This window comes from Trachurus japonicus, chromosome 23, assembly GCF_045865225.1.
Source record: "Trachurus japonicus isolate A0001 chromosome 23, Traja_1.0".
NCBI lineage: Eukaryota > Metazoa > Chordata > Actinopteri > Carangiformes > Carangidae > Trachurus > Trachurus japonicus.
Window position 1 is genome coordinate 4,238,064 of NC_140929.1, and position 23,159 is coordinate 4,261,222.

Consider the following 23,159-nt stretch of genomic DNA (forward strand, 5'->3'; position numbering starts at 1 on the left):
CCATCAGATTTAGTTAAAGTTGCACTTTTACATCATTTAAACCTAAAAAAATAAGCCTGAACCATGTGTTTATGTGTTAATATGAACAGATACAGTAGATAATAATAATACATAAGGAAGGGAAAGTATTACAGTAGTTAATAGTAATGCTGTAGTTTGCAGCTGGTTGATAATTAGTGTTTTGAATCATATTTTATTGTATTTATTGGTCATATTCAGGCTTATTTGTTATTGTGAACTTCATGTTCATCTCATTAAGTGATATTGATTTGTTAAAATTAAAAAGTTAGTTCGTTGTTTTGTTATTGAAGTGTTGATAATTTCATTTTCTAATGTCAGTTCCTATTTAAAAATCATATTAAAACAATTTATATTTAAGATCTGAACCATCAGATTTAGTTAAAATTGCACTTTTACATCATTTAAACCTGAAAATTAACCTGAACCATGTGTTTATGTGTTAATATGAACAGATACAGTAGATAACAATAATACATAAGGAAGGGAAAGTATTACAGTAGTAATTAGTAATGCTGAGTTTGCAGCTGGTTGATAATTAGTGTTTTTAATCATATTTTATTGTATTTATTGGTCATATTCAGGCTTTTAATCCCAGAATGCACCTCTCATTTTGGAGTTGGAGTTGATAATACAGTAATAATCACATGTGGAGCCAGTAGTTTAGTATCCAGATGTTCTGTAAAGGTCATGACTCAGAGGTGACGACGTTTCTCTACAAAGGTTTAATAATTATAGTCACAGACAGTTTAAAGTTTCCAACTCCTCCACGCTCTTATTTTGAAAGTCTGCGGTCGCCACAGGTCAGAGTTTGCATGTCGTTGGTTCTGTTGCTCAGAATAACTCAACGTCCACTTTGACATCAGGAGGAGATTTGCATGTACGTTACAGACACACACACACACACACACACTGGGTTGATGTGTGTGTGTGTGTGTGTCACCCAGGGCCGTTGTCTAGGGGAGAAAGGTGATGATAACTCTAGGGGCCCAGCGCCCAGTGGGGCCCATAAAAAACCCCAGTAGTCTAATCTTTGTATGACTGATTTATTCTGCGTAAGACCCTGACTAATACTCATAGTACACTGTAAAAACTCAACATCTTTCCAAGAATATTTGTCTTATTTCTTGTCCAAATGTCTCATTTCTAGTCAAAACTAATCTCTTTCCACTTAAAATAAGACTCATTACCTAAAAATTAGCTTGTTTTTAGATAATTTTCACTTAAATTCACAATAAATAGAAAAATCTGCCAGTGAAAGTAAGTTTTTTGTGCTTGTAATAAGGAAGAAAAACTCCACTCCACTATCAGATTTTTTCTACTTATTCCAAGTGAAAATCTGCTTGAAAGAAGTAAAAAAGTGTCTAAAAACAAGCTACTTTTAATATGATGTGTCTTATTTTAAGTAGAATGAGATTTGTTTTGACTAGAAATGACATTTTGACTAGAAATAAGACAAATATTCTTGCTAAGATACTTGAGTTTTTGCAGTGTAATGCTGCATTAGCATCAAAACAAAGAAGGCTAAATAAAAAATGATAATAGGAAAAGTTAGGCGGAGGGGCCCACTTTAGTATTCTTTAAGGGGGCCCAGAATTCCTAGCAACGGCCCTGGTGTCGCCTACAGTTGAGTTTAACCCCTTCCTGTCCTGTCTGTGCTCCCCAGGCTGTAAGTACTCGTGTCACGCCGCCTGTCGCCACCGCGTGTCTCTGGACTGTCACGCTGCAGCGTCGCCGCTCAGCCAGGACCACGTCAACAACAACAACACACAGCTGCACGTGAGTACACACTGCTCAGTCTGTGTGTGTGTGTGTGTCTGTGTGTGTGTGTGTGTTTCTGTACCGTATGTGTGACTTTAAGTTTTTTTCCACCTTGATAAACACCTGAGATTTCACCATAAGGTCCATTTAGTAGCTGCTCTGGAGCTTTCAGTTGTGTCTAAAAACTTTAATAAAAAGTAGATTATATACTGTATGTGTCAGGGTTTATATAACCTCAAGTTTAAATATCAGGATTTATTGCTAGTAATGATGATATGGCACCGTATTGGGAAAATATACTGTCGGAGGTTTTCCTTATGTATTCTGTACCCTATTTTAGCGTTTTCCCTGTACATTCTATGTACAAATCATATTCATTTAGAGTCAGTAAGAACATGAACTTCAATTTAATGTATATTAGGCTATTTACAGTTTATACATAATTCACTGGTGTTTTTATACGATTTTCTAAAAAAAAATACAAATACAAGAACAGATGGAGAAGGGGGAGAAGATTGGGTTAATTGTGTCAAGGAAGAAGAAGTAAGGATGAAGGAAAAGAATGGAGAAAGGAATGAAGGTAAAGGGATTGTGGAAAGTAGGAAGGGAGAAAGGAAGAAAAAAGGATGGAGGGAAGGAACAGATTGGGTCAACTGGGAGAAGTAAGGACGAAGGAATGAATGAAGGAAGGAAGGAAGGAAGGTAAAGGGATTGTGGAAAGTAGGAAGGGAGAAAGGAAGGAACAGATTGGGTCAATTGAAAGAAGTAAGGATGAAGGAATGAATGAAGGAAGGAAGGTAAAGGGATTGTGGAAAGAAGGAAGGGAGAAAGGAAGAAAAAAGGATGGAGGGAAGGAACAGATTGGGTCAACTGGAAGAAGTAAGGACGAAGGGAAGGAAGGAAGGAAGGGATTGTGAGAAGGAAGGAAGGAAGGGAAAAGGGAAGAAAAGAAGGATGGAGGAAAGGAACAGATTGGGTCAATTTGAAGGTTTTGTTGCCGTAGTACCGTCTGTGACCACGTGGGGGCGCTGTCGTCCAATCAGAGGCCTCAGTGAGCAGCTCAGCCAAAGTCAACACACACACACACACACACACACACACACACACACACACACACACACACACACACACACGGTGAAGTGTTTTCTGTCTTATCGTGACAATAATATTATTCCACATGGAGCCGACGTGCGTTTGGGTCAAAGGTCACAAACTCACAACAACAGAGTTTATCAAGTAAAAACGTTAAAACAAAGACGATGTGATTATATAAAACTGAAATATACGAATAGAAGGAGACGCCTGTGTGTGTGTGTGTGTGTGTGTGTGTGTGTGTGTGTGTGTGTGTGTGTGTGTGTGTGTGTGTGTGTGTGAGCTCTAACATGTGTTTTCTGTCATATCTCAAATTCCTTCCTGCTGTGATAAAATTTTGGACCTGAAGTCGGTGCAACACACACACACACACACACACACACACACACCCATCCCATAATAATACATCATGCACCAAGAACTCTGTGTATGAGATTCCTAGAAGAGTGAACACTGGGTGTGTACGAGATCTGGTCGATGATAGTCGACTAACTGGATTATTATTATATTATATTATATTATATTATATTAGGCTATATTATATGATATTACATTATATTATATTATATTATATTATATTATATTATATTATATTATATTATATTATATTACATTACATTACATTATATTATAATATATTATTGTAACATAAACGTAAACAAACGCTTCATGTCAGTGTTTATATTGTGTCCGTCTGATGATTGACAGGCCAACACTGGCACTTCCTCTTGTTCCTTCAGAATAAAAGCTGCTGTGTTTTTGCACCATCAGTATTTTCTTTTTTCTTTTTCTTTCTTTCTTTCTTTGAAACACAATAATGAAAAAAAGATTTGGTCATAAACTCGTCTCACATTTTGTCGACAGCAGCTGAAAACTAACTCGTCGACTTGTCTGTGGTTTGAGGCTCAGCAACATTCAGAGCTGAGAGCAGCAGCACTGTGGCTGATTGGATTCAAAATACGAGTTTTGTGCTTTTGCAGCTGGATTCAGAAAGGTTTCAGTGTTTAGTTTAGGTTCATGTTTGATAAATTCAAACCAATCTCATCATCTTCTTTCAGTTCCTCTGGGTTTGTTTTTTTAGTGGTTAATTGTTAAAATGTGGTGCAGGTCAGACGATCAGATAAAAACGTGTTTTATTTTCAGTTTCTCTGGATCATTTGATTTAAAAAAAAAAAAAGGCGTTTGGTTTTAAAGGTTTTTCACCATCAGCTGCTGCGAACCGACACGTTTTCACACTGAGAGTGAGTTTCCTCCTCTCTGTGTGTCTGTGGTTTGTGGTGGAGACGTCGTCGTCTGGAGACTGAATGTCAGAGATAATAATAACAAGACACAGGCGCTCTACTGTACTCCGTTACTATAGCAACGGACAGTATTTTACTTTACATAGTCCACGATTTTCATCATTATAACAGTCTTGTTGATAATATTCAGCACATAGATGAATATAAATGAAGAAACGGTGCAAAAAAACGTGTTAAATCAGTTTTTCTGTGTGAATGAAGACGTGCAGGTGGAGACTCAGTGTGTGTCATGTTGTAAATATCTCAGTGCACTCACACACCTGTGTCAGCGATCACAGTGAAAGTGATCTGACCGGGCGTTCGGCCAGAGTGTAACATTAGTGTGTGTGTGTGTGTGTGTGTGTGTGTGTTGTTGGCAGGGAGAAGTGAGATGTTAATTAAACATCAGACTGCACGACGGACGGTTGTGAGAGCGACTTCACTTGAGTTTCTCTTCTTTTTCTTCAACTTTACAGGGAGAAACTTTACTTTTTACTTCAGTTTATTTGCAGATTTATTTTAATCAGCTAATAAATGACCATGTTTTATTAGATTATAGTTGGATAAATAGATTTTCAATTGTCATTCACACCATGAAACATGAGGAACGAGATGCAGTAGACTACTCAGGTCTCAACACTACAGTAATAAAGTAAATAATGAATAAAACACTAAAATAGAAAAAGTCTATGGAAGTAAAAGTGAATACAAATATATTAGATTAATCAGAAAGTGATAGATGTGTGATTCTATTGATTTCTATTGATCGCAGGGGGAAATACACAGTTAATTCAGCCTTAAAAGCTGAAATGTCGATATAATTAAGTAAATAGTGAGTACATTTTATTTGTATAGCACTTTTCATAGAAGGGGTTCACAAAGTGCTTCACAACAGAAAGGAAATCGCAAGATACAGGGAGTAAAACAATAATACACAGTTTAAAATACAAAGATATAATATAATATATAAGATATAATGATGTGCACATTAATTCATCTATAGCTATAATCAATAATAGCATATCTACGGTGGCCCAAAGAGATCAAAACACTGATAAAAAACACATGCAAAGGCTTTAATGTGGTGAATGAAGCTACAGATTAAGTAATAATAATGATAATTTAGCTTTTAGACGTGTATGTCATTGATGTCTGTCCCTGCAAACACTTTTTTTGTTGCATGTTTTTATGTCTTTGCATGTGTTGTTGACCCCTCAGGGCCACCGTACATATGCATTCATCCACTGCTTTTGCTTTTTGTTCTTTAAGTATGTTTTGATTCTGATATTTAGCGTCTTTAATGCAGGTTTTTCACTTCATCCATCATCGTCACTGTGTCTGTAGTGAGTTCAGTACAAACAAGCAGCAAATAAAAGCCGATAAAATCAGCATCAGTCCTGAATTATCTCTAATTGTCTGAATTGTCGCAGCGATGAAGCTGAAAAAAGCTGCGACGACGTCCGACAAAACAGACGCAGAGCAGAGATGAAATGTGAAGTTTGACGTCAGACTGCGTCGTGAAACCTCGTTAGCAGACAAAACTCAGACTGTTCGACAAAACTCTCGCTCACTTAATGTAATGTAATGTAATCACCGGTCAATTCAATCAGCCGGCCTCAATCTGCAGCGCATGGACACACGGACACCAGAAACCCGTGAACTCTGGGAAAATACAAGTGTGTTTTCATACAGATTTTTAGTTTTGTTTGTTTGTGTCAGAAATAATGTGGTGAAGTGTTGCAGGGCCGCCAGGAAAATACAACATTATCTTCAAAAGGCTGAACGACTTTGATACTCTTTGTAGGGTTTTTTTCTTATCTTGGACATGAAAGACTAGTAATTCTCTCCAGAGTTAACAACAGTCTGACCTCGTTTTTGTTTTATTCACAGTGTGGACTCGAGACGTTTTCCTATTTTTAAACAGGTGGTGGGATCCAAAACCAGTTTTAGCTTCTGACCCCGTCTAAATGAACAAATATTTACTCATGACTCGGCATCATCACACCTCAGTGTGGACGTCAGCTCAGTAAATGAGGTTTTAAGAGGTGGCTGTGCTTGAAGAAAAAGATAAAATTGAGGAAAAATAATCTTATAATCCCTAAATTAGCTGTGTGAAGTCATTTTTCAATGCAAATTCTTAATGTAATTGATAGAAAAAGTAAATTACGTCTCATTTTTGGCATCACATACATTAAATTCCTGTTGATTTGGAGGTTAAACTTTGATTTTATTCTGAAAAGCTCCTGATGAATCATTCAAGTACAGTGGGAAACATGAACATCCTGAGCATATACTGTAGGCCTATACAGTGTGAGCACCAGCCCGTCCTCTATCTATCTGCTCTGTGATTGGTCCAGATGGACACAGAGCAGGTGGTAGATGATTGACATTTAGGAAACGGAGGGATGAGGCCGACATGGGGTTTCACTTCCTGTCCGCTGGGAAAGACAAACACAGACGGAGGCAGAGGAGAGTTAAACAAAAGGCGGCAGAATCAACATGGAGTCGACTGAACGGACAGAGAGGAATGTTGATGTGTTTTCTCTCTCCTTTCGTCTCATTATTAACACCTCCGGGTCAGAGCTCCACGTCGTTAATCTGAGTCTGGTCTAATAAAGATTTAACATCTTGTATTGACTTTTCAGTGAAACATCTGCAAACAACTGAAAAAAGGAAGCTTATATCTACGGTATTATCTCTCCATTTCCTCACAGTTAGCGCCCCTGTTAGCTCATATGCAACATGTTGTGCAGAAATAGTTTACAATTATGATTTAAACCTTTTTGGTGATAGTTTTTTAATAAATAGTATTAAATAATAAATCTATTCTTGCAGCTAAATTTCTTACTCTGTGTCCTCTAAATGGTCAAAATTAAATAAAAAATAGGCCACAAAAGGTGCTAGCGTGTTAACAAGCCCTGTAGCAATTAGCATAGGCTATTAGGCCTAGGTTATTTGCATTTTATGTAGCTAGCCTAGCCTATTTCTAAAGGGTCAAAGTTGATATTTAGATTAAATACAACATGTCAAGCCAAAACTCTTTTTATCAGGTTTTGATGGTTTATTAGTTTCTAACCTGAGTCTAGCATGCTAACGTAGCGTAGGCCTATGTTAGCATGTTATTATTTTTTTCCAAAAGTAATGAGATAGAGATCAATGTTAAAATGTTAAAGTAGAAATGAGCCTGAAGTTGGAAAACAGACTAGGCTATATTTGCTAACTTTAGCCACCATCCGGGCTAGCTCGTAGCCGCGACATCTGAATTTAGCAAACCCATAGGCTAGAGTTTTGCTTTATTTCTCATGAATTAAACGTTTAATTTGTAAGAGGAAGAACATCTAATTTGTTCTGTGAGAAGTCACTCATTTTAATCGGAAGTGATCATAAATGCTACAATTAGCATCGTAGCATAGCATCCCTAGGTTAGCATAAGAAAATCAGGTTTAAAGCTGTTATGTCAGCGGGGTGTCGGAGTGGAGAGCCGTCCCCCTTAGAGTGAAGGATTAGCAGTTATTTCATAATTATAAATGTTTGATCTTTTTTCCAAATCAGAAGTTACAGAGGTCGTATAGCGGGAGTGTGAGCAGGAGGGTCGGAGCTGAGGAGAGAGAACGAGACGATGTTTTTAAAGAGTCAGAAAAGTAAATTTAACAAAAGACAAAGAGGAATGTTAATGTGTTTTCCCTCAGGGTTTTATGGTCAGTCATTAACAGTTATTGGCTCGGGTTTAGAGCCGGGCTGGGCTCACACTACAGTAAACACACACTTACACACACACATAGCTACACACACACAGTGTTGATAACTTGAGAAAATACATTTAACTGTGGGAATTTGTTGATCTTCTCAGACCTGTTGTTACATTTCTTTGGTTTCGACTTCTCTGTTACATCACCGTCATTAAGATGAAGGTTAAACCGACACAGACTGAAGATACCTGTGTAGTTACAGGTGAAAAAGCTGCTGGTTATTGGGCTAAATTAACTCTTATATTGTTAATCCAGATATAAATGTGATATTTAAACAATAAATAGGCTATTCTGATCAGTCTGTACAGTTAAAGTTGGAGCTGATGCCTTTGAGCTCACTGTGTTGGTTTGTTTATGTCGTTATTCCTGTGCTAATAAAGCTATATCGGCTAAAAACACAAGATAAACTGCAGTATTCTGTGACACTTCTCTCTTTATAGGCTACAACTGTGTGTGTTACTGCGACATGTTTACAGTTGTGCTGCTGTGGTTGTGTTGTGTACGTCCAGATAATTATGGACATTACGGGTTTATTATAAAATGAACATCATGCGGGTGCAGGGAAACATAATTTGAGTTTAATTTAAATGAAGGAGACGTCTGAGGTTTGTTATTAAGCTGCAGAGCTGCAGGACACTGTGATAGGCCTACTTTATCTTTATCCTTTTATGTTGTGTTTTAATTCTCATCTCAGTGCTGAACGTTGAGTTTGTTCATCGTCAGACAGAAGGAGACATGAAGCAGCACGAATGTTAGAAATGGGAACTCCTCTTTAATCGTTTCCCCTCTGAACTGTGTGTGTGTGTGCGTCTGTTTGTGTGTTTCCAGATAAAAACATAAACATCTGCTCCGCAGCTCTAAATGTTTCTGAGCAGGAAAAAATATCAAACCAGCAGCAAAAGTCGAGATTCAGCAGAAACTAGTGTACTGGGGTGGGGCACACACACACTTGGATCAGTCAGGCTAAATCCTATAACTGCAGCCACTAAATCATCTGAGAGTTAAAAAAAAAAAAATGCACACAATGTCATTCTAGATGGTTTAACTACACACACATGCACACACACACACACACACACAGAGGTCAGAGGTCAGGTTCAACCATGTTTTATTTAGCCTCGCTGTCATTTTTATCTGATCTAATTTCATCCGCACTATAAATATTATTATGTTTTATTCTCAGCTGCTTCTTTAGAGCAAAGTTTGAGCTGTTTTTTGTTTTTTTGATCACACATTTATTCTTGTCAGATTATAAAAAACTCCACCGAGCATTTTTTTCCAGGCAGAAAAGTTATTTCTGTCAGTTTTGTCCTGTTGTTGCTTCTTATTTTAAAGCTGAACTCTATCCACCATCACTAGAAAACACACACACACACACACCAGGGCCGTTGCTAGGAATTCTGGGCCCCCTTAAAGAATACTAAAGTGGGCCCCTCCCCCTAACTTTTCCTTTTTTTTCTTAGACTACGTATGTACTGTATTATCGTTCTTTATTTAGCCTTCTTTGTTTTGATGCTAATGCAGCATTACACTGCAAAAACTCAAGTATCTTAGCAAGAATATTTGTCTTATTTCTACTCAAAATGTCATTTCTAGTCAAAACAAATCTCATTCTACTTAAAATAAGACTCATCATATTAAAAGTAGCTTGTTTTTAGACACGTTTTACTTCTTTCAAGCAGATTTTCACTTGGAATAAGTAGAAAAAATCTGATAGTGGAGCAAGTTTTTCTTCCTTATTACAATTATTTGCACAAAAAACTTACTTTCACTGGCAGATTTTTCTATTTATTGTGAATGTAAGTGAAAATTATCTAAAAACAAGTACATTTTTAGGTAATGAGTCTTATTTTAAGTGGAAAGAGATTAGTTTTGACTAGAAATGAGACATTTGGACAAGAAATAAGACAAATATTCTTGGAAAGATGTTGAGTTTTTACAGTGTACTATGAGTATTAGTCAGGGTCTTACGCAGAATAAATCAGTCATACAAAGATTAGACTACTGGGGTTTTTTATGGGCCCCACTGGGCGCTGGGCCCCTAGAGTTATCATCACCTTTCTCCCCTATACAACGGCCCTGCACACACACAAAGAGGCTGCTGCTCTGAGATCTGCATCAGCATCAACCATCTGGTTTCTCTGAGTCCTTCCTGTAAACAAACATCGTTACCTTACCGTCTTCGTCTTATCGTCTCTCTTCCTCTCCGTCCATCTTCTCTCCACTCGTCTAATCAGTCGTCCATTGTGTGAAGGAGAAAACGAGCAGAGAGGAGTCGGAGGAGGAAACGACACAATCAGACGTTGTTGTCGAGATAAAAATGTAAAAAAATAAATAAAAATAAAGTAAAAACTGCTTCCTGCTTCCCACATCTGATCTGAACTGCAGCATCGTCTCCATAGCAACAGTATTATGACATCATTACTGTAATAGTGCAGGGAATGGAAGAAAAACGAAGTTCATACAGATGAAAATGAACCGTTTTCTACAACGGAGTATTAGGGCCACATTGAGGAAAAAAAGAAAACACACAGACTTCGAGAATAAAGTCATACATTTACGAGAATAAAGTCATAAATTTACAAGAATAAAGTCATACATTTACGGGAATAAAGTCATAAATTTACAAGAAAAAGGCATACATTTACGAGAATAAAGTCGTACATTTCATACGAGAAAAAAAGTCGAAACATTACGAGAATAAAGTCGTAAATTTACGACTTTATTCTCGAAGTTTGTGATTTTTTTAATTGTCAATGTGGCCCTAATACTCCGTCGTAGGTTCCTGCGCATTTGTTGAGTTTTTTTTTAGTTTTTCTTTATCATTGTTAATAAATAGACTCTTGTTTTTCAGTAGAAGCCACTTCTACTTCTACTCATCCATCACCTGCTTTTAATCACAGCCTCTAAAAACTCAATTAATTATTGATATATTATTATTTTAGACCAGTCGGTGGAATTTGGCTGAAATCATGTTTTATTTCGTCCGAGTTTTCGCTTGTTTCTTCATAAAACGGCTTCAAATGCTCAAACAAACCCACCTCAGCAGTATTAGATAGATGTGTTCGCACTCATCATGCTGGGTCGTATCTACGGCGATGTCATGCAGCGTGACATAAAACAGGTTTTAATGATGATAACGTCTGATATAAGAGGCTTCACCTTTCAGCAGGAAATCAAACACGGATCATTATCACAAATTCTACACTTTCCTTCACCTGTGAGCTATTTGTTGTTGTTGTTTTTTTAGCACCTTTTTCCTCATTGTTTTGGTTTTTCAGGTCAGATAGTCTCTGATGGGACAAGTACGTTCACCTGTACAGCTTTTTTACAGAAGGTGTGCTTGAAAATTCTGGTGAAAATGTGTTTAAAAAGGTTGACAAAACAATTACAAAGCTCTTAAATGAACTTTTATAAGCTATAATGTGACTTAAATAATGCTTTTGTTTGTGATTTTCACCAAAAGTCTTCTGTGGCATTGCTTTAGACTTTTTAGAATGAAATGTTTGTTATTAAACCTCATGTGTGAGACGATTATGAATAAATCAATGTGTTACACAATAATAATAAACTTTATTTATAGAGCACTTATCAAACGAAAGTACAAAGTGGTATCTACGATCGGCGATGTCATGCAGCGTGACATAAAATATATATAAGAGGCCTCACCTTTCAGCAGGAAAACACTGATCATTATCACAAATTCTGCACTTTCCTTCACCTGTGAGCTATCTGTTGTTTTTTTAGCATCTTTTTCCTCATTGTTTTGGTTTTTCAGGTCAGAGTGGGAATATTAGAGTTATATTACATTTAATATGAGTCCAAAACAGCCTTAATTATATGATAAATAACACACAGGGCAAAAACATTAGGTATACAGATCATAAAACATCATTTTCAAATCATTTGTAATTTAAATTCAGCAGTACAAATAGCAATAGACCAGACAAGAGACACAAAGAATTGTTTAAACATGTAGTTTAAAAACTCATAAATGCATCAGCGCTGCTTTAAACTGTGGTTGGTCGGTCCCAGAAACAGATCCCAGACCACAGAAGTGTCTCGGTGTCTCAGTGTGTTTGGTTTGAAATGATTCACTCACTGTAAGAATCGTTTAACTTTAATAAAGCTTGGAAGCAAAACATCTAAAAAAAAAAATACACTGAAGCAGAAAAATCAAACTGGATGTTTGGTTACTGTTTGTTCTGGAGGTTAAAATCAAAAATACAAACGCTCCAAAGAAAACTAAAACTAAAAAAATTATAAAGAACACAACTCATGTCAAACAAAGACACAACAAAGAAGAACCACAAACCACAGAGATATGTGGAACCAAAAAAAGACGAGACAGATGTTAGAACAACAGTTTGACTGATTTACACTCCACACACTGCAAAAACTCAAAATCTTTCCAAGAATATTCGTCTTATTTCTTGTAAAAATGTCTAATTTCTAGTCAAAACTAATCTCTTTTCACTTAAAATAAGACTCATCACCTAAAAATGAACTTGTTTTCAAATCATTTTCACTTATTTCAAACTAATTTTCAATTGAAATAAGTAGAAAAATCTGCCAGTGAAAGCAGGTTCTTTGTGCTTGTAATAAGAAAGAAAAACTTGACCCACTATCAGATTTTTCTACTTATTTCAAGTGAAAATATGCTTGAAAGAAGTAAAACGTGTCTAAAAACAAGCTACGTTTTGATGTGATGAGTCTTATTTTAAGTATAATGAGATTTTTTTTGACTAGAAATGACATTTTGACTAGAAATAAGACAAATATTCTTGGAAAGATTTTGAGTTTTTTTTTTTTTTTACGTCAGAGCATGTTGTAAACGTTGTTTTTAAAGGCTCCATATAAACAAAGGAATTGTTACACTGCAAAAACTCAAATATCTTACCAAGAATATTTGTCTTATTTCTAGTCAAAATGTCATTTCTAGTCAAAACAAATCTCATTCTACTTAAAATAAGACTCATCACATTAAAAAGCAGCTTGTTTTTAGACACTTTTTACTTCTTTCAAGCATATTTTTTACTTGAAATAAGTAGAAAAATCTGATAGTGGAGCAAATTTACTTTCTTATTACAAGCACAAAAAAACTTGCTTTCACTGGCAGATTTTTCTACTTATTTTAAGTGAAAATTAGTTTGAAAGAAGTGAAATTATCTAAAAACAAGTACATTTTTTAGGTGATGAGTCGTATTTTAAGTGGAAAGAGATTTGTTTTGACTAGAAATTAGACATTTTGACAAGAAATAAGACAAATATTCATGGAAAGATTTTGAGTTTTTGCAGTGCAACCAAAACCAGGACTGTGTGGGCTGTGATTGTTTTTATAAGTGCACATCCATACAGACAGACCGAGGCAGACAAAGACGCTCAGACACAGTGGGCACAGTGTGCAGGGATGAATTATCGCCGCCTGTATGACACTGTAATCTTTGTGGATTGTGGAGGATTAACTGCTCGGTCGGTCAGATGCAGGTCTGACAGACACAGCTCCCCCATCATCATCATCATCATCATCATCATCATCATCATCATCATCAGCTGCTGTCTGCTGCAGAAACACGACACCGGCCCTGCTGCACGGCTCACAGACCCAACAACAGACCAGTCCCATTGATTTCCTCTGTGTCTTTTGGCTCCCGACAAGTCCCAACATGGCCGAGTGTGCAGCGAACGCACCGTAGAGTGAGAGCGAGCCAGCGAGCGCCAGCTGAGCCCCCACGTCTCTGGTGACACTGTTACTGTCTGACAGGGTTACAGTCTGGTTATTCTGGTCTTTATGCCATTTTTTTATTCATTGTTTACAGTTTATTCTTATAAAAATGTTCTTTTACAGTAAAAATATACAGAACAGTAGATGTTTCCTGTCTCTATAAACTCCATGACTGAGAAATCTTAAAGTAAAATCACATGAATGACAAGATAATAGATTATTTTGATCATTATGTAACATTTCTTAGTAGTTTTACTGTTTTTTGTTTCATAGGACAGGCACATTCATATCTTATAGCTTCATAGATAATATATAAATGTAACAAACTCACAACTACTGAGCTGTACGACACATTTGTTTGAGTTATTATCGTGTGGCCATTAGCGGCCAGCCTCGACCCACAATTTCTTTTACTTTTTTTTAAGCTAATACTATTTTCAGATTGGCTGATTGGCCTTTTGCATCATCTATTCATAGATGTGTGGCGAGTTTTATCACTTCTCAGTGTGATAAATGTCATGTGTGGTGTGTGAACTGATTGAAATGAGTAGCCTACTGTACGTCTAATGCTCAATGCCTGAGACTCAAGAGCCCTGACAGATTATTTATTTGTCATTAAAGGAATAGTTCACAAAAAATGAAATGAAAGTACATCTGGAGACCCAGGAGGCTGGTTCGTAGTCCAACGAAAACTTTATATGAGAGTCAATAGGGCCCGACACAAAAACGTCCATAAAACTACATAAAAACCATTTAATATTCCTCCACACTGCTCGTCCACTGCAATACAAGTGTCCTGAAGGGAGATAGTCCAGAGTTTACTCAAAATTACGTAATTTAAGACATTTTTACAGCTTAAACACGTGACCGGACTTGCCTCAATGACGTCGTTTCGGGTAAACTCTGGACTATCTCCCTTCAGGACACTTGGATTGCAGTGGACGAGCAGTGTGGAGGAATATTAAATGGTTTTTGTGTTTTATGGAGGTTTTTGTGTCGGGCCCTACAGAATTACTCTCATATAAAGTTTTGGTTGGACTAGGAACCGGCCTCCCGGGTCTCCAGATGCACTTTGAGGAATAAAAAACTACTCCAGAGTATTCATCAGCATGAGGGTGAGTCACTAATGACTGAATTTCATTTTTCGGTGAACTATTCCTTTAATATCTACAGTATAGGGATAAGAATTGATCAGTAAAATGTACATGGCTGACTTTAAACAAGAGAAATACAACAAATAGTAAAACTGCAGAGTGTTAGCTACTGTTGACTGGATTCGTACAACTTTCCGAGTCAAAGATCCGACTCTAGGGGGCGTTCGTTCAAGATTAAAAGTCCAACTTTGCATCGATCTTGATCTTGACACATCAATGACAAAGACAAACATTAATCCTGTTGCTGCTGCTGCTGCTTCTTTCACAGCTTTGATCAAACTCAGGCCTTTTCCAGCCTGGTCTAATAATATAAGCAGCTTTTCCTGGGAAACCTGCAGAGTTAAACCCAGATCAGATGGGTTTGATACCAGCGCAGCGCAGTGACAGCGTCCGTCTTATCCGGTGGTTAACTCAGTAACAAAACCTGCTCTTCTGTGCTGTGCTGTGCTGCATGATCAGGAAATAAAAACCCCGGTTTAAAGGGATAGTTCACCCAAAATTCAAATTTCTGAGTTACGGGGGGGTCCGCCCAGCAGTATTTGTCCATATAATGGTTGTGAATGGTGCTCACTTTTCTTCGTCCAAAAAGACACACCCAAAAATATCCAAATACCTCCATACTGCTCGTCTGTAATGTCCGTCTTGTATTGAAGCCCCGACATGAGAAATTGTTCCGAAAAAAATTAAACAAGTCTATATTTTAAGCTTGTTTGTAGCGGAAGCTCCCAGTGTCTCAGTTCACTGCTCTTCCTGTGTCAGTGCAAATCTCGCGTGATTTGCACTAACCAGCGGAACAATTTCTCATGTCGGGGCTTCAATACAAGACGGACATTACAGACGAGCAGCATGGAGGTATTTGGATGTTTTTTGGTGTGTCTTTTTGAACGAAGAAAAGTGGGGTCCATTCACAACCATTATATGGACAAATTCTGCTGCGTGGACCCCCCGTAACTTAGAGAAGGCACGGAGGACTCTGAAACTTCTCCCAGCTCTTAGTCGACATGAGGGTGAGTAGATATTAATGAGTGAAATTTGAATTTTGGGTGAACTATCCCTTTAACCGTCGTGCACGTGAGCAGCAGGAGTCAGGATCAGTGCATCAGTCCTGCAAAAAAAAGCAAATTGAGCCATTTTTTTCTTTTTCTTGCTCAGTTTGTGGGAGGTTCAAAGGAAAAGAGATCGGTATCAGGGTGGGACGCTCCAACGGATCCTCTCTTTCTATGCATGTGTGTGTGTGTGTGTGTGTCTATGTGTGTGTGAGTGTGTGTGTGTGTGTGTGTGTGTGTGTGTGTGTGTGTGTGTGTGTAGGCTACAGTGTATGTTTGTTTGCGCTTATCTCGGATCCATTTCTTATCCAGACGTGTGATCTCGGCTGCAGATACCATGCAGCAGCTCTGACACACATTCACACAGCGACACACTGACCCTGCTGTCAGACAACACAACACACACACACACACACAGACACACACACACACACACACACACACACACACACACACACACACACACACAGGCTTTAATTGTGTTTTTAATGGAGTTAAACAATGAACCAAGAGCTCGTGCGTCTGTGCTCGTGTTGATTTTATATTGTTTTTATTATTTTTTATGTGGAAAAGTTTGAGATTTTTACTGTAAAACGAGTTCAGCTGAAGTCACAGAGGAAGGTGGATGATTAAAGGGATAGTTCACCCAAAATTGAAATTTCACTCATTATCTACTCACCCTCATGAGGACTTGGGGGCTGGGAGAAGTTTCAGAGTCCTCCGTGGCTTCTCTGAGTTACAGCGGGTCTCGGCGTAGCAGTGCATGTCCATATAACGGTTGCAAATGGATACCAACTGTCTTGGTAACAAAAAGACACACCAAAAAACGTCCAAATACCTCCATGCTGCTCGTATGTAATGTCTGTCTTGTATTGAAGCCCCAAAATGCGAAATTGACCTGAAAAAAATTAAATAAGTCTATATTTCGCAAATCTCGCGAGATTTGGACGGACCAGGAAGCGGAGCTTTCGCTACAAACAAGCTTGAACTATAGACTTATTTAATTTTTTTGGGACAATTTCGCATTTCGGGGCTTCAATACAAGACAGACATTACATACGAGCAGCATGGAGGTATTTGGATGTTTTTTGGTGTGTCTTTTTGTTACCAAGACAGTTGGTATCCATTTGCAACCGTTATATGGACATGCACTGCTACGCCGAGACCCCCTGTAACTCAGAGAAGCCACGGAGGACTCTGAAACTTCTCCCAGCCCTTAGTCAACATGAGGGTGAGTAGACAATGAGTGAAATTTCAATTTTGGGTGAACTATCCCTTTAATTGTGTTTTAATAGCGTTAAACAATGAACTATGAGCTCGTGCGTCTGTGCTCGTGTTGATTTTATACATTTTTTTTATGTTTTTATGCGGAAAAGTTTGAGATTTTTACTGTAAAACGAGTTCAGCTGAAGTCACAGAGGAAGGTGGACGATTAAGCTGGAAAAGCAAGAAGATCTTATCACGCGAATAAATATGAGTGTGTGTGTATGAATGTGTATATGTGTGTGACTGTGTGTGTGTGTGTGTGTGTGTGTGTGTGTGTGTGTGTGTGTGTGCGTTTGGCTGGTAACACTAGATCTCACACAGTTGTGTCATTGTGCTGCAAGACGTTTCCTCTCAGCAGCAGCGTGGTGAGTCCGGAGCAGCTGTGTTTCCTGATCCTGTTAGCTTCTCAGTCAGCACTCGGCTAGAAAAATAAAAATATTATTTCAAATGAAAGCTCCACTTCCTCCAAATCCGCACACAGCTCCCCTCCGTCAGCCTGAAAAGTAGAATAATGTGCACTCAGCACTGATTAAACCAGCATGTGGGCCAGAAAAGTGGCTGTAATGAATTTGACCTCCAATCTGAAGCTTTATCTTTGTTTTTTTTTGTCCAAACTGAAGCTGCAAACGTCTGCAACTGTAAAAATGTTGAGTCGATATGAGCTCAGACCTGCTCTGTGTGTTGTTAGTCTCAGTTTATCACAGTGGACGTTGTTATCAGCGGGGTCACACAGGTCTGAAGCCGCCTCCTCCTCGCCTCCGTCCCTGTGACTGCAGCTTATTTAACTATACTGCAGATAAATGCTGTTTGAAGGTTCACATTGTGCATCGGTATTTTGTTTGTTTCAAGAGTTCATTCTGAATCATTTGTAGTTTGAATTGATCTTAAATTACCCAACATTTTGAGCTCATTTTATGATTATTTGACATTTTTATACTATTGATTGTGTGCTGTTTGTTTTGAAAGTGAACTTTAATTCATAGTTGGGTCACAATATTTAAACCAGTCACCTGTTTTTGTTGTATCTGATCAGTTTGCTAATGCTACATGGCACACTAGCATTAGCCGCTTTTCATTTAGCCTAAATAATAATACAGTCTCACCAATTGTTGTGTCAATTGTTGTGTACAATATAGGCTACTGTAAGAGGTAGCCAAGTCCGCTGACCGTCTACTTCCTTTGAAACTGCCTGGACGCTCACAGTTACTCGGTATCGGAAAAGTGACATATGAGGCTAGCCAGTTAGCATGCTAATTAAGTGTAATGTTTACAAGTCACTATTACAATGCATTGTGGATCATGGACTTGGCTAAATGCTAAGATAAGCTAAGCTACCAGTGCGCATGTGTTATTTTCATAATTAGTAGCACATTTGTGTCTTTGTGCATGTTTTTTCTTATGTTGCCATGTGTTGAGCTCTCAGGGCCACCGTAGTTTATGGACAACAGCAGTTTGCACGGCAGAAAATAGTTTCTGGACGTTTAAGGGGAACTATATGTCCGGTCGCTTTTCCGCTATTTTGCCAACCCTCCTCTCGGCCATGTGCATTTGTTTAGAGAAATCAATCCATGGAGCGGTGGATAACGTTATTTATCATCTAGGCCTACCATGTTACCATGCCTACTATATGTAGTCTTATCTGTCATAAACAAGAGATTTAGGGATGCTCTGATCTTACAAGGTTGGTTTTCAGCCAAGAGACGCTAGGTGGAAGGCAGAGAGCCTCCATTCTCCCTGGAACTAGTTACAAGTCATTGATTTAACCAGAACTAGGACTCTGGAGCTGGAGCTAAGGGACACATGGAGCTGAGTTAAGCTAAAAATCCTCAATGGTTCATCTTTAAAGTGTCCAGCTCATTTTCAAGTTAATAATCTGTGGTTTTTGGTGAACCACTACAAACCGACACTGCCCTGAACCTCAGTCCAAGAGGCAGCAGCTCCTTCTTGGATCTCTCTTTTGATGCTGCTGCTGCTGGTTGGGCCACTCCCACATTTTAACCATCAGTAGCTAACTGTGTAATTCAGCTCCGTCCAGCTGCAGCGAGACCTTCAGGGGCCGCAGGCTTTGACTTTCAGCCTCCATCTCTGCTCTTCTTCTTCCTCTTCTTCTCCGCTGTCTGTCTGTGATTATGTGATAGCCTAGACTAGTAGCTACTACTACACCAAGGCTGCATGTGTGTGATCCTCAGACGACATTCCTCCCACTCTTTGATCACGAGACACTCAGTGTTTTGTCTGTCAGGGTGAAATACTGGGGGCCTCCAGGGGTGAAACACACACACATACACACACAGACACATAAATACACAAAAATAGCCTTTTAAAAATCCCAATATATACTGCAAATACCAGCACACAAGCTACTGTAAAACCTCCGTGGACATTATATGTGTGAAAATCTTCCTCTTGTCAGTTAGCGTATCGGTTTCATGGTCCCCGAGGCAACAGGTTGGATATTTAACACCTGTAACACCACAACAAAAGAGTCCACACACTTGTTCACACAGGTGGTGGTAGCCTATAGGACTACTTGTGTTGAATTACCATGAACGCTTCCTGTTCCGTTGTCCTTAAAGGGATAGTTCACCCAAAATTGAAATTTCTCAACTCATTATCTACTCACCCTCATGTGGACTAAAAGGGCTGGGAGAAGTTTCAGAGTCCTCCGTGGCTTCTCTGAGTTACAGGGGGTCTCGGCGTAGCAGTGCATGTCCATATAACGGTTGCAAATGGATACCAACTGTCTTCGTAACAAAAAGACACACCAAAAAACATCCAAATACCTCCATGCTGCTCGTATGTAATGTCCGTCTGGGAAGAGGAGCTTCCGCTACAAACAAGCTTGAAATATAGACTTATTTAATTTTTTTCGGGACAATTTTGCATTTCGGGGCTTTAATACAAGACGGACATTACATACGAGCAGCATGGAGGTATTTGGATGTTTTCTGGTGTGTCTTTTTGTTACGAAGACAGTTGGTATCCATTTGCAACCGTTATATGGACATGCACTGCTACGCCGAGACCCCCTGTAACTCAGAGAAGCCACGGAGGACTCTGAAACTTCTCCCAGCCCTTAGTCCACATGAGGGTGAGTAGATAATGAGTTTCAAATGAATTTCAAATTTGGGTGAACTATCCCTTTAAGGTTCTTCCTATAACGTTTCTTGATATATGACGTTTGCAGCTCCAGGCTTGATTGTTACCAGAACACAGATGAACAGCAGGTATTTGTCTCGACCTGCATCTCAAGCGTTGCTTAAAATCTTTGGCCGCCGTCGTTAGGCATCGACTCTACCTGAAAGGTCAACCTGCATTTTTTCTGTGCAGACTTTCTGGTCCTTCTGGTTTGAGTCGGTGCTTATCACAGTTTAGAGAAGTTTCACCCTCATAAATGACTGATTTAATCCTTATTTTCCTCCTTTATCTTTTCTATTTCACATCCAAATTCTTGATGGATCGATCGATCGATTGATTCATTCTTACATTTAGGCCTATAGAGTATTCACATTTGGTCACCTACACTTTACAGCGATGCAAGAATTAAATCCAGATACTAGCTAACCGACCGTCAAGCTAAAGAAACACCCATAAGATTGTATTTTAATCTAATAATTTAACAGTGCAGCCAGAGGCCAGTGTCTTAGATGCAGTGAACACATTTTATTTGAGTCTTTTAGCGGCATTCCCCTTCCACAAAAGCTGTTTTCTTACGGAAACCAACAGGTTATCAGTCAGGAAACTCCCACTTCCCAACAGAAACACAGTTCTCGGTTGGTTCTCACCTTTTAAGTCATTTAAAACTCACACACACACACACACACACACACACACACACACACACACACACACACCGCCCTCATTACTCCTAAGCCTTTCAATTAGAGAGCCGACACACACCCACCTACAGAAACAACCCTCTCCTCCATCACGCTCTGTCTTTTACTCTTGTACTAACTTGGCCTTTCACCTTTGCCCACCCTTCGCTGCCTTTCTGCCCTGAACTCTCCCACAGCGTGACTTGTTACCCTCCACGCCTATTTACTTACCCACAACCCCCCACTGCTTTGATGCCCCCCTCACAAGCCAGTAAAGACAAACTTAGCTGCTTTATGTGCAGCCAGATTTTTACTATTTGCTCATTTCTTTTCCACTCAGTTCTTGTCAAATGTTCATTTATTGCACAAATTCTTATAGTTTTTAAATAATAGCTCCTCGACTAAACCATTATTTTATCAGACACAACTCATGCACTTTCCCCTGAATACAAACTTTCACATTCAGGAAGGAGATACTGTGTTTAGGCATAAAGACTTGTTCATCCCTCTGTCTATTAAATTCATTAATGAGCAGCTAATAGGGGAGGAGCAGGATTTAAAGAGACCCCTGATGCTGAGATGAAAGTGAATGAATATATGAATGTATGTGATATGTTTTTTTATATTTATTGTTTTCTATTTCTCCTTATGCATTGCACTTACAGTAAAGACATTCTTGGAGACAATGTTGATATTTAAATAGGCTATTGCATGTTTTTGGCGCTTTATATGAAGCTTTTTTTGGTTTTGTTTTGCAGCATTGCCCTTTGTCCAAGACAACTTTTTCCCACGGGAGACAAATAAAATGACTTTGACTTTTGACTTTGAGACCTTTTGACTTTAATTTCTGAAAGAAGTAGATGAAAGCTACCATTTCCATGGCTAGACCTAGATGTTTGACATAAAAAATGCTAACAATTAGCTCACTGAAGAAGATAATGTTATCCCCAAAACTTCTCCATATCCAATAAAGAGTGGATTTGTATGAATGTGGTTAACTGCAACCCCACAAAATAGAAAAGTTTTTGGCCATTAAAATAAAACAAAAATAAAATTTCTCAATTTTTTCCCTTTACAGTACTATGACACCGAAAGTATTCAAATAGACCTTGTGGTTTCAGAGATATACTCATGCAAATTTCGAGAAAAGGCCTAGAAAATAGGCTTGGTTTTTACAGTAACACGTGCCTTTAACACAACTTGAGACACCACAACATACTTAAATTAGCCAAACTTCCTTTGTTTACTTTTGCTTAGCCTAGCAGCTAGCTGGTTAGGCTACATTGCACTTTATATATCTATCTCTCTTGTACCTCCTGCTCTTTAAAGAACATTGATATTAACTCTAATGTACTTTAATCCTGAAGGAGTCTGTCATTTATTTAAAGGTGGATAGGCTACAAAGATATAGCTACACAACTTCAGATGTCGGCCTACAAAGCTGTGTGGATATGATTTAATGTTTCTTTCCACCTGCACTCGATTCTTTGATGTTGCTTTATCCCATTAAGTCTACGTACGTTGACATTACAGGTCTGTTTGAGCCTGTTACTGCTCTGAAACTCGATTAATGTTTAACCAGACCTTCAGCTGCAGGTAGCCTACACACTATACACACAAACACACACCACACACACACACACCGCTGTTTCCCACCAGCCTCAGGGAGTAAAAATAGATCGTAGAAAACACAGGCGGCCTAAACGCTCTGAGAAATGAGATAGTGGACAGGGCGGTGGCTGTTCACAGATGTGTTGAGCTGCTTTATTAGAAACATGAGAGACTGAAAAGTAGAAAAAAGGGAAAATCAAGCGACATTTTTAATTAGATTTTTCTAAAATTAAGCACTCTCTACAGTATATCCCATTGAAATGATAAAAGAACATTTAATTATTATTGGAGAACTATTATTAGACTTAAAGAATCACAAGACTCGATCACAAGATTTCAACATCACAGACAAATAAGTTGCTTGTTTGTTTTTGCGTTGAAATAAAAGAATGAAATGATTCGTTGTCAGGAAGCTAAGTCCAAAAAAAATAAAAAAATTAAAAAAAACAGCTGAAATGTGACGAGGAAGTTACAGAGAGAATACCTGAAATACTTCAGCACGGACCGTTGCTCAGGCTAAACATAGTCAACATTAGGAATGTATGTAATGTATAACTACAAGCAGGGCTGCACATCATCGTGTCAGTAAACCACTAAACCACAGCCCTCTGCTGCTGCTGCTACTGTTTCACTATTTCA

At 38.4% G+C, this 23,159-nt stretch overlaps 1 protein-coding gene across 1 annotated transcript in view; it reads left to right on the plus strand.

Moving 5' to 3' along the window:
* The window catches only part of rassf3 (Ras association domain family member 3), an 89,594-nt gene that overhangs the window by 13,138 nt on the left and 53,297 nt on the right, over positions 1 to 23,159 (plus strand). The window contains exon 2 of the mRNA XM_085768631.1: positions 1,685 to 1,797. Within this exon, the coding sequence (XP_085624757.1) occupies positions 1,685 to 1,797 (113 nt within the window). The remainder of the gene's footprint in view (positions 1 to 1,684; positions 1,798 to 23,159) is intronic.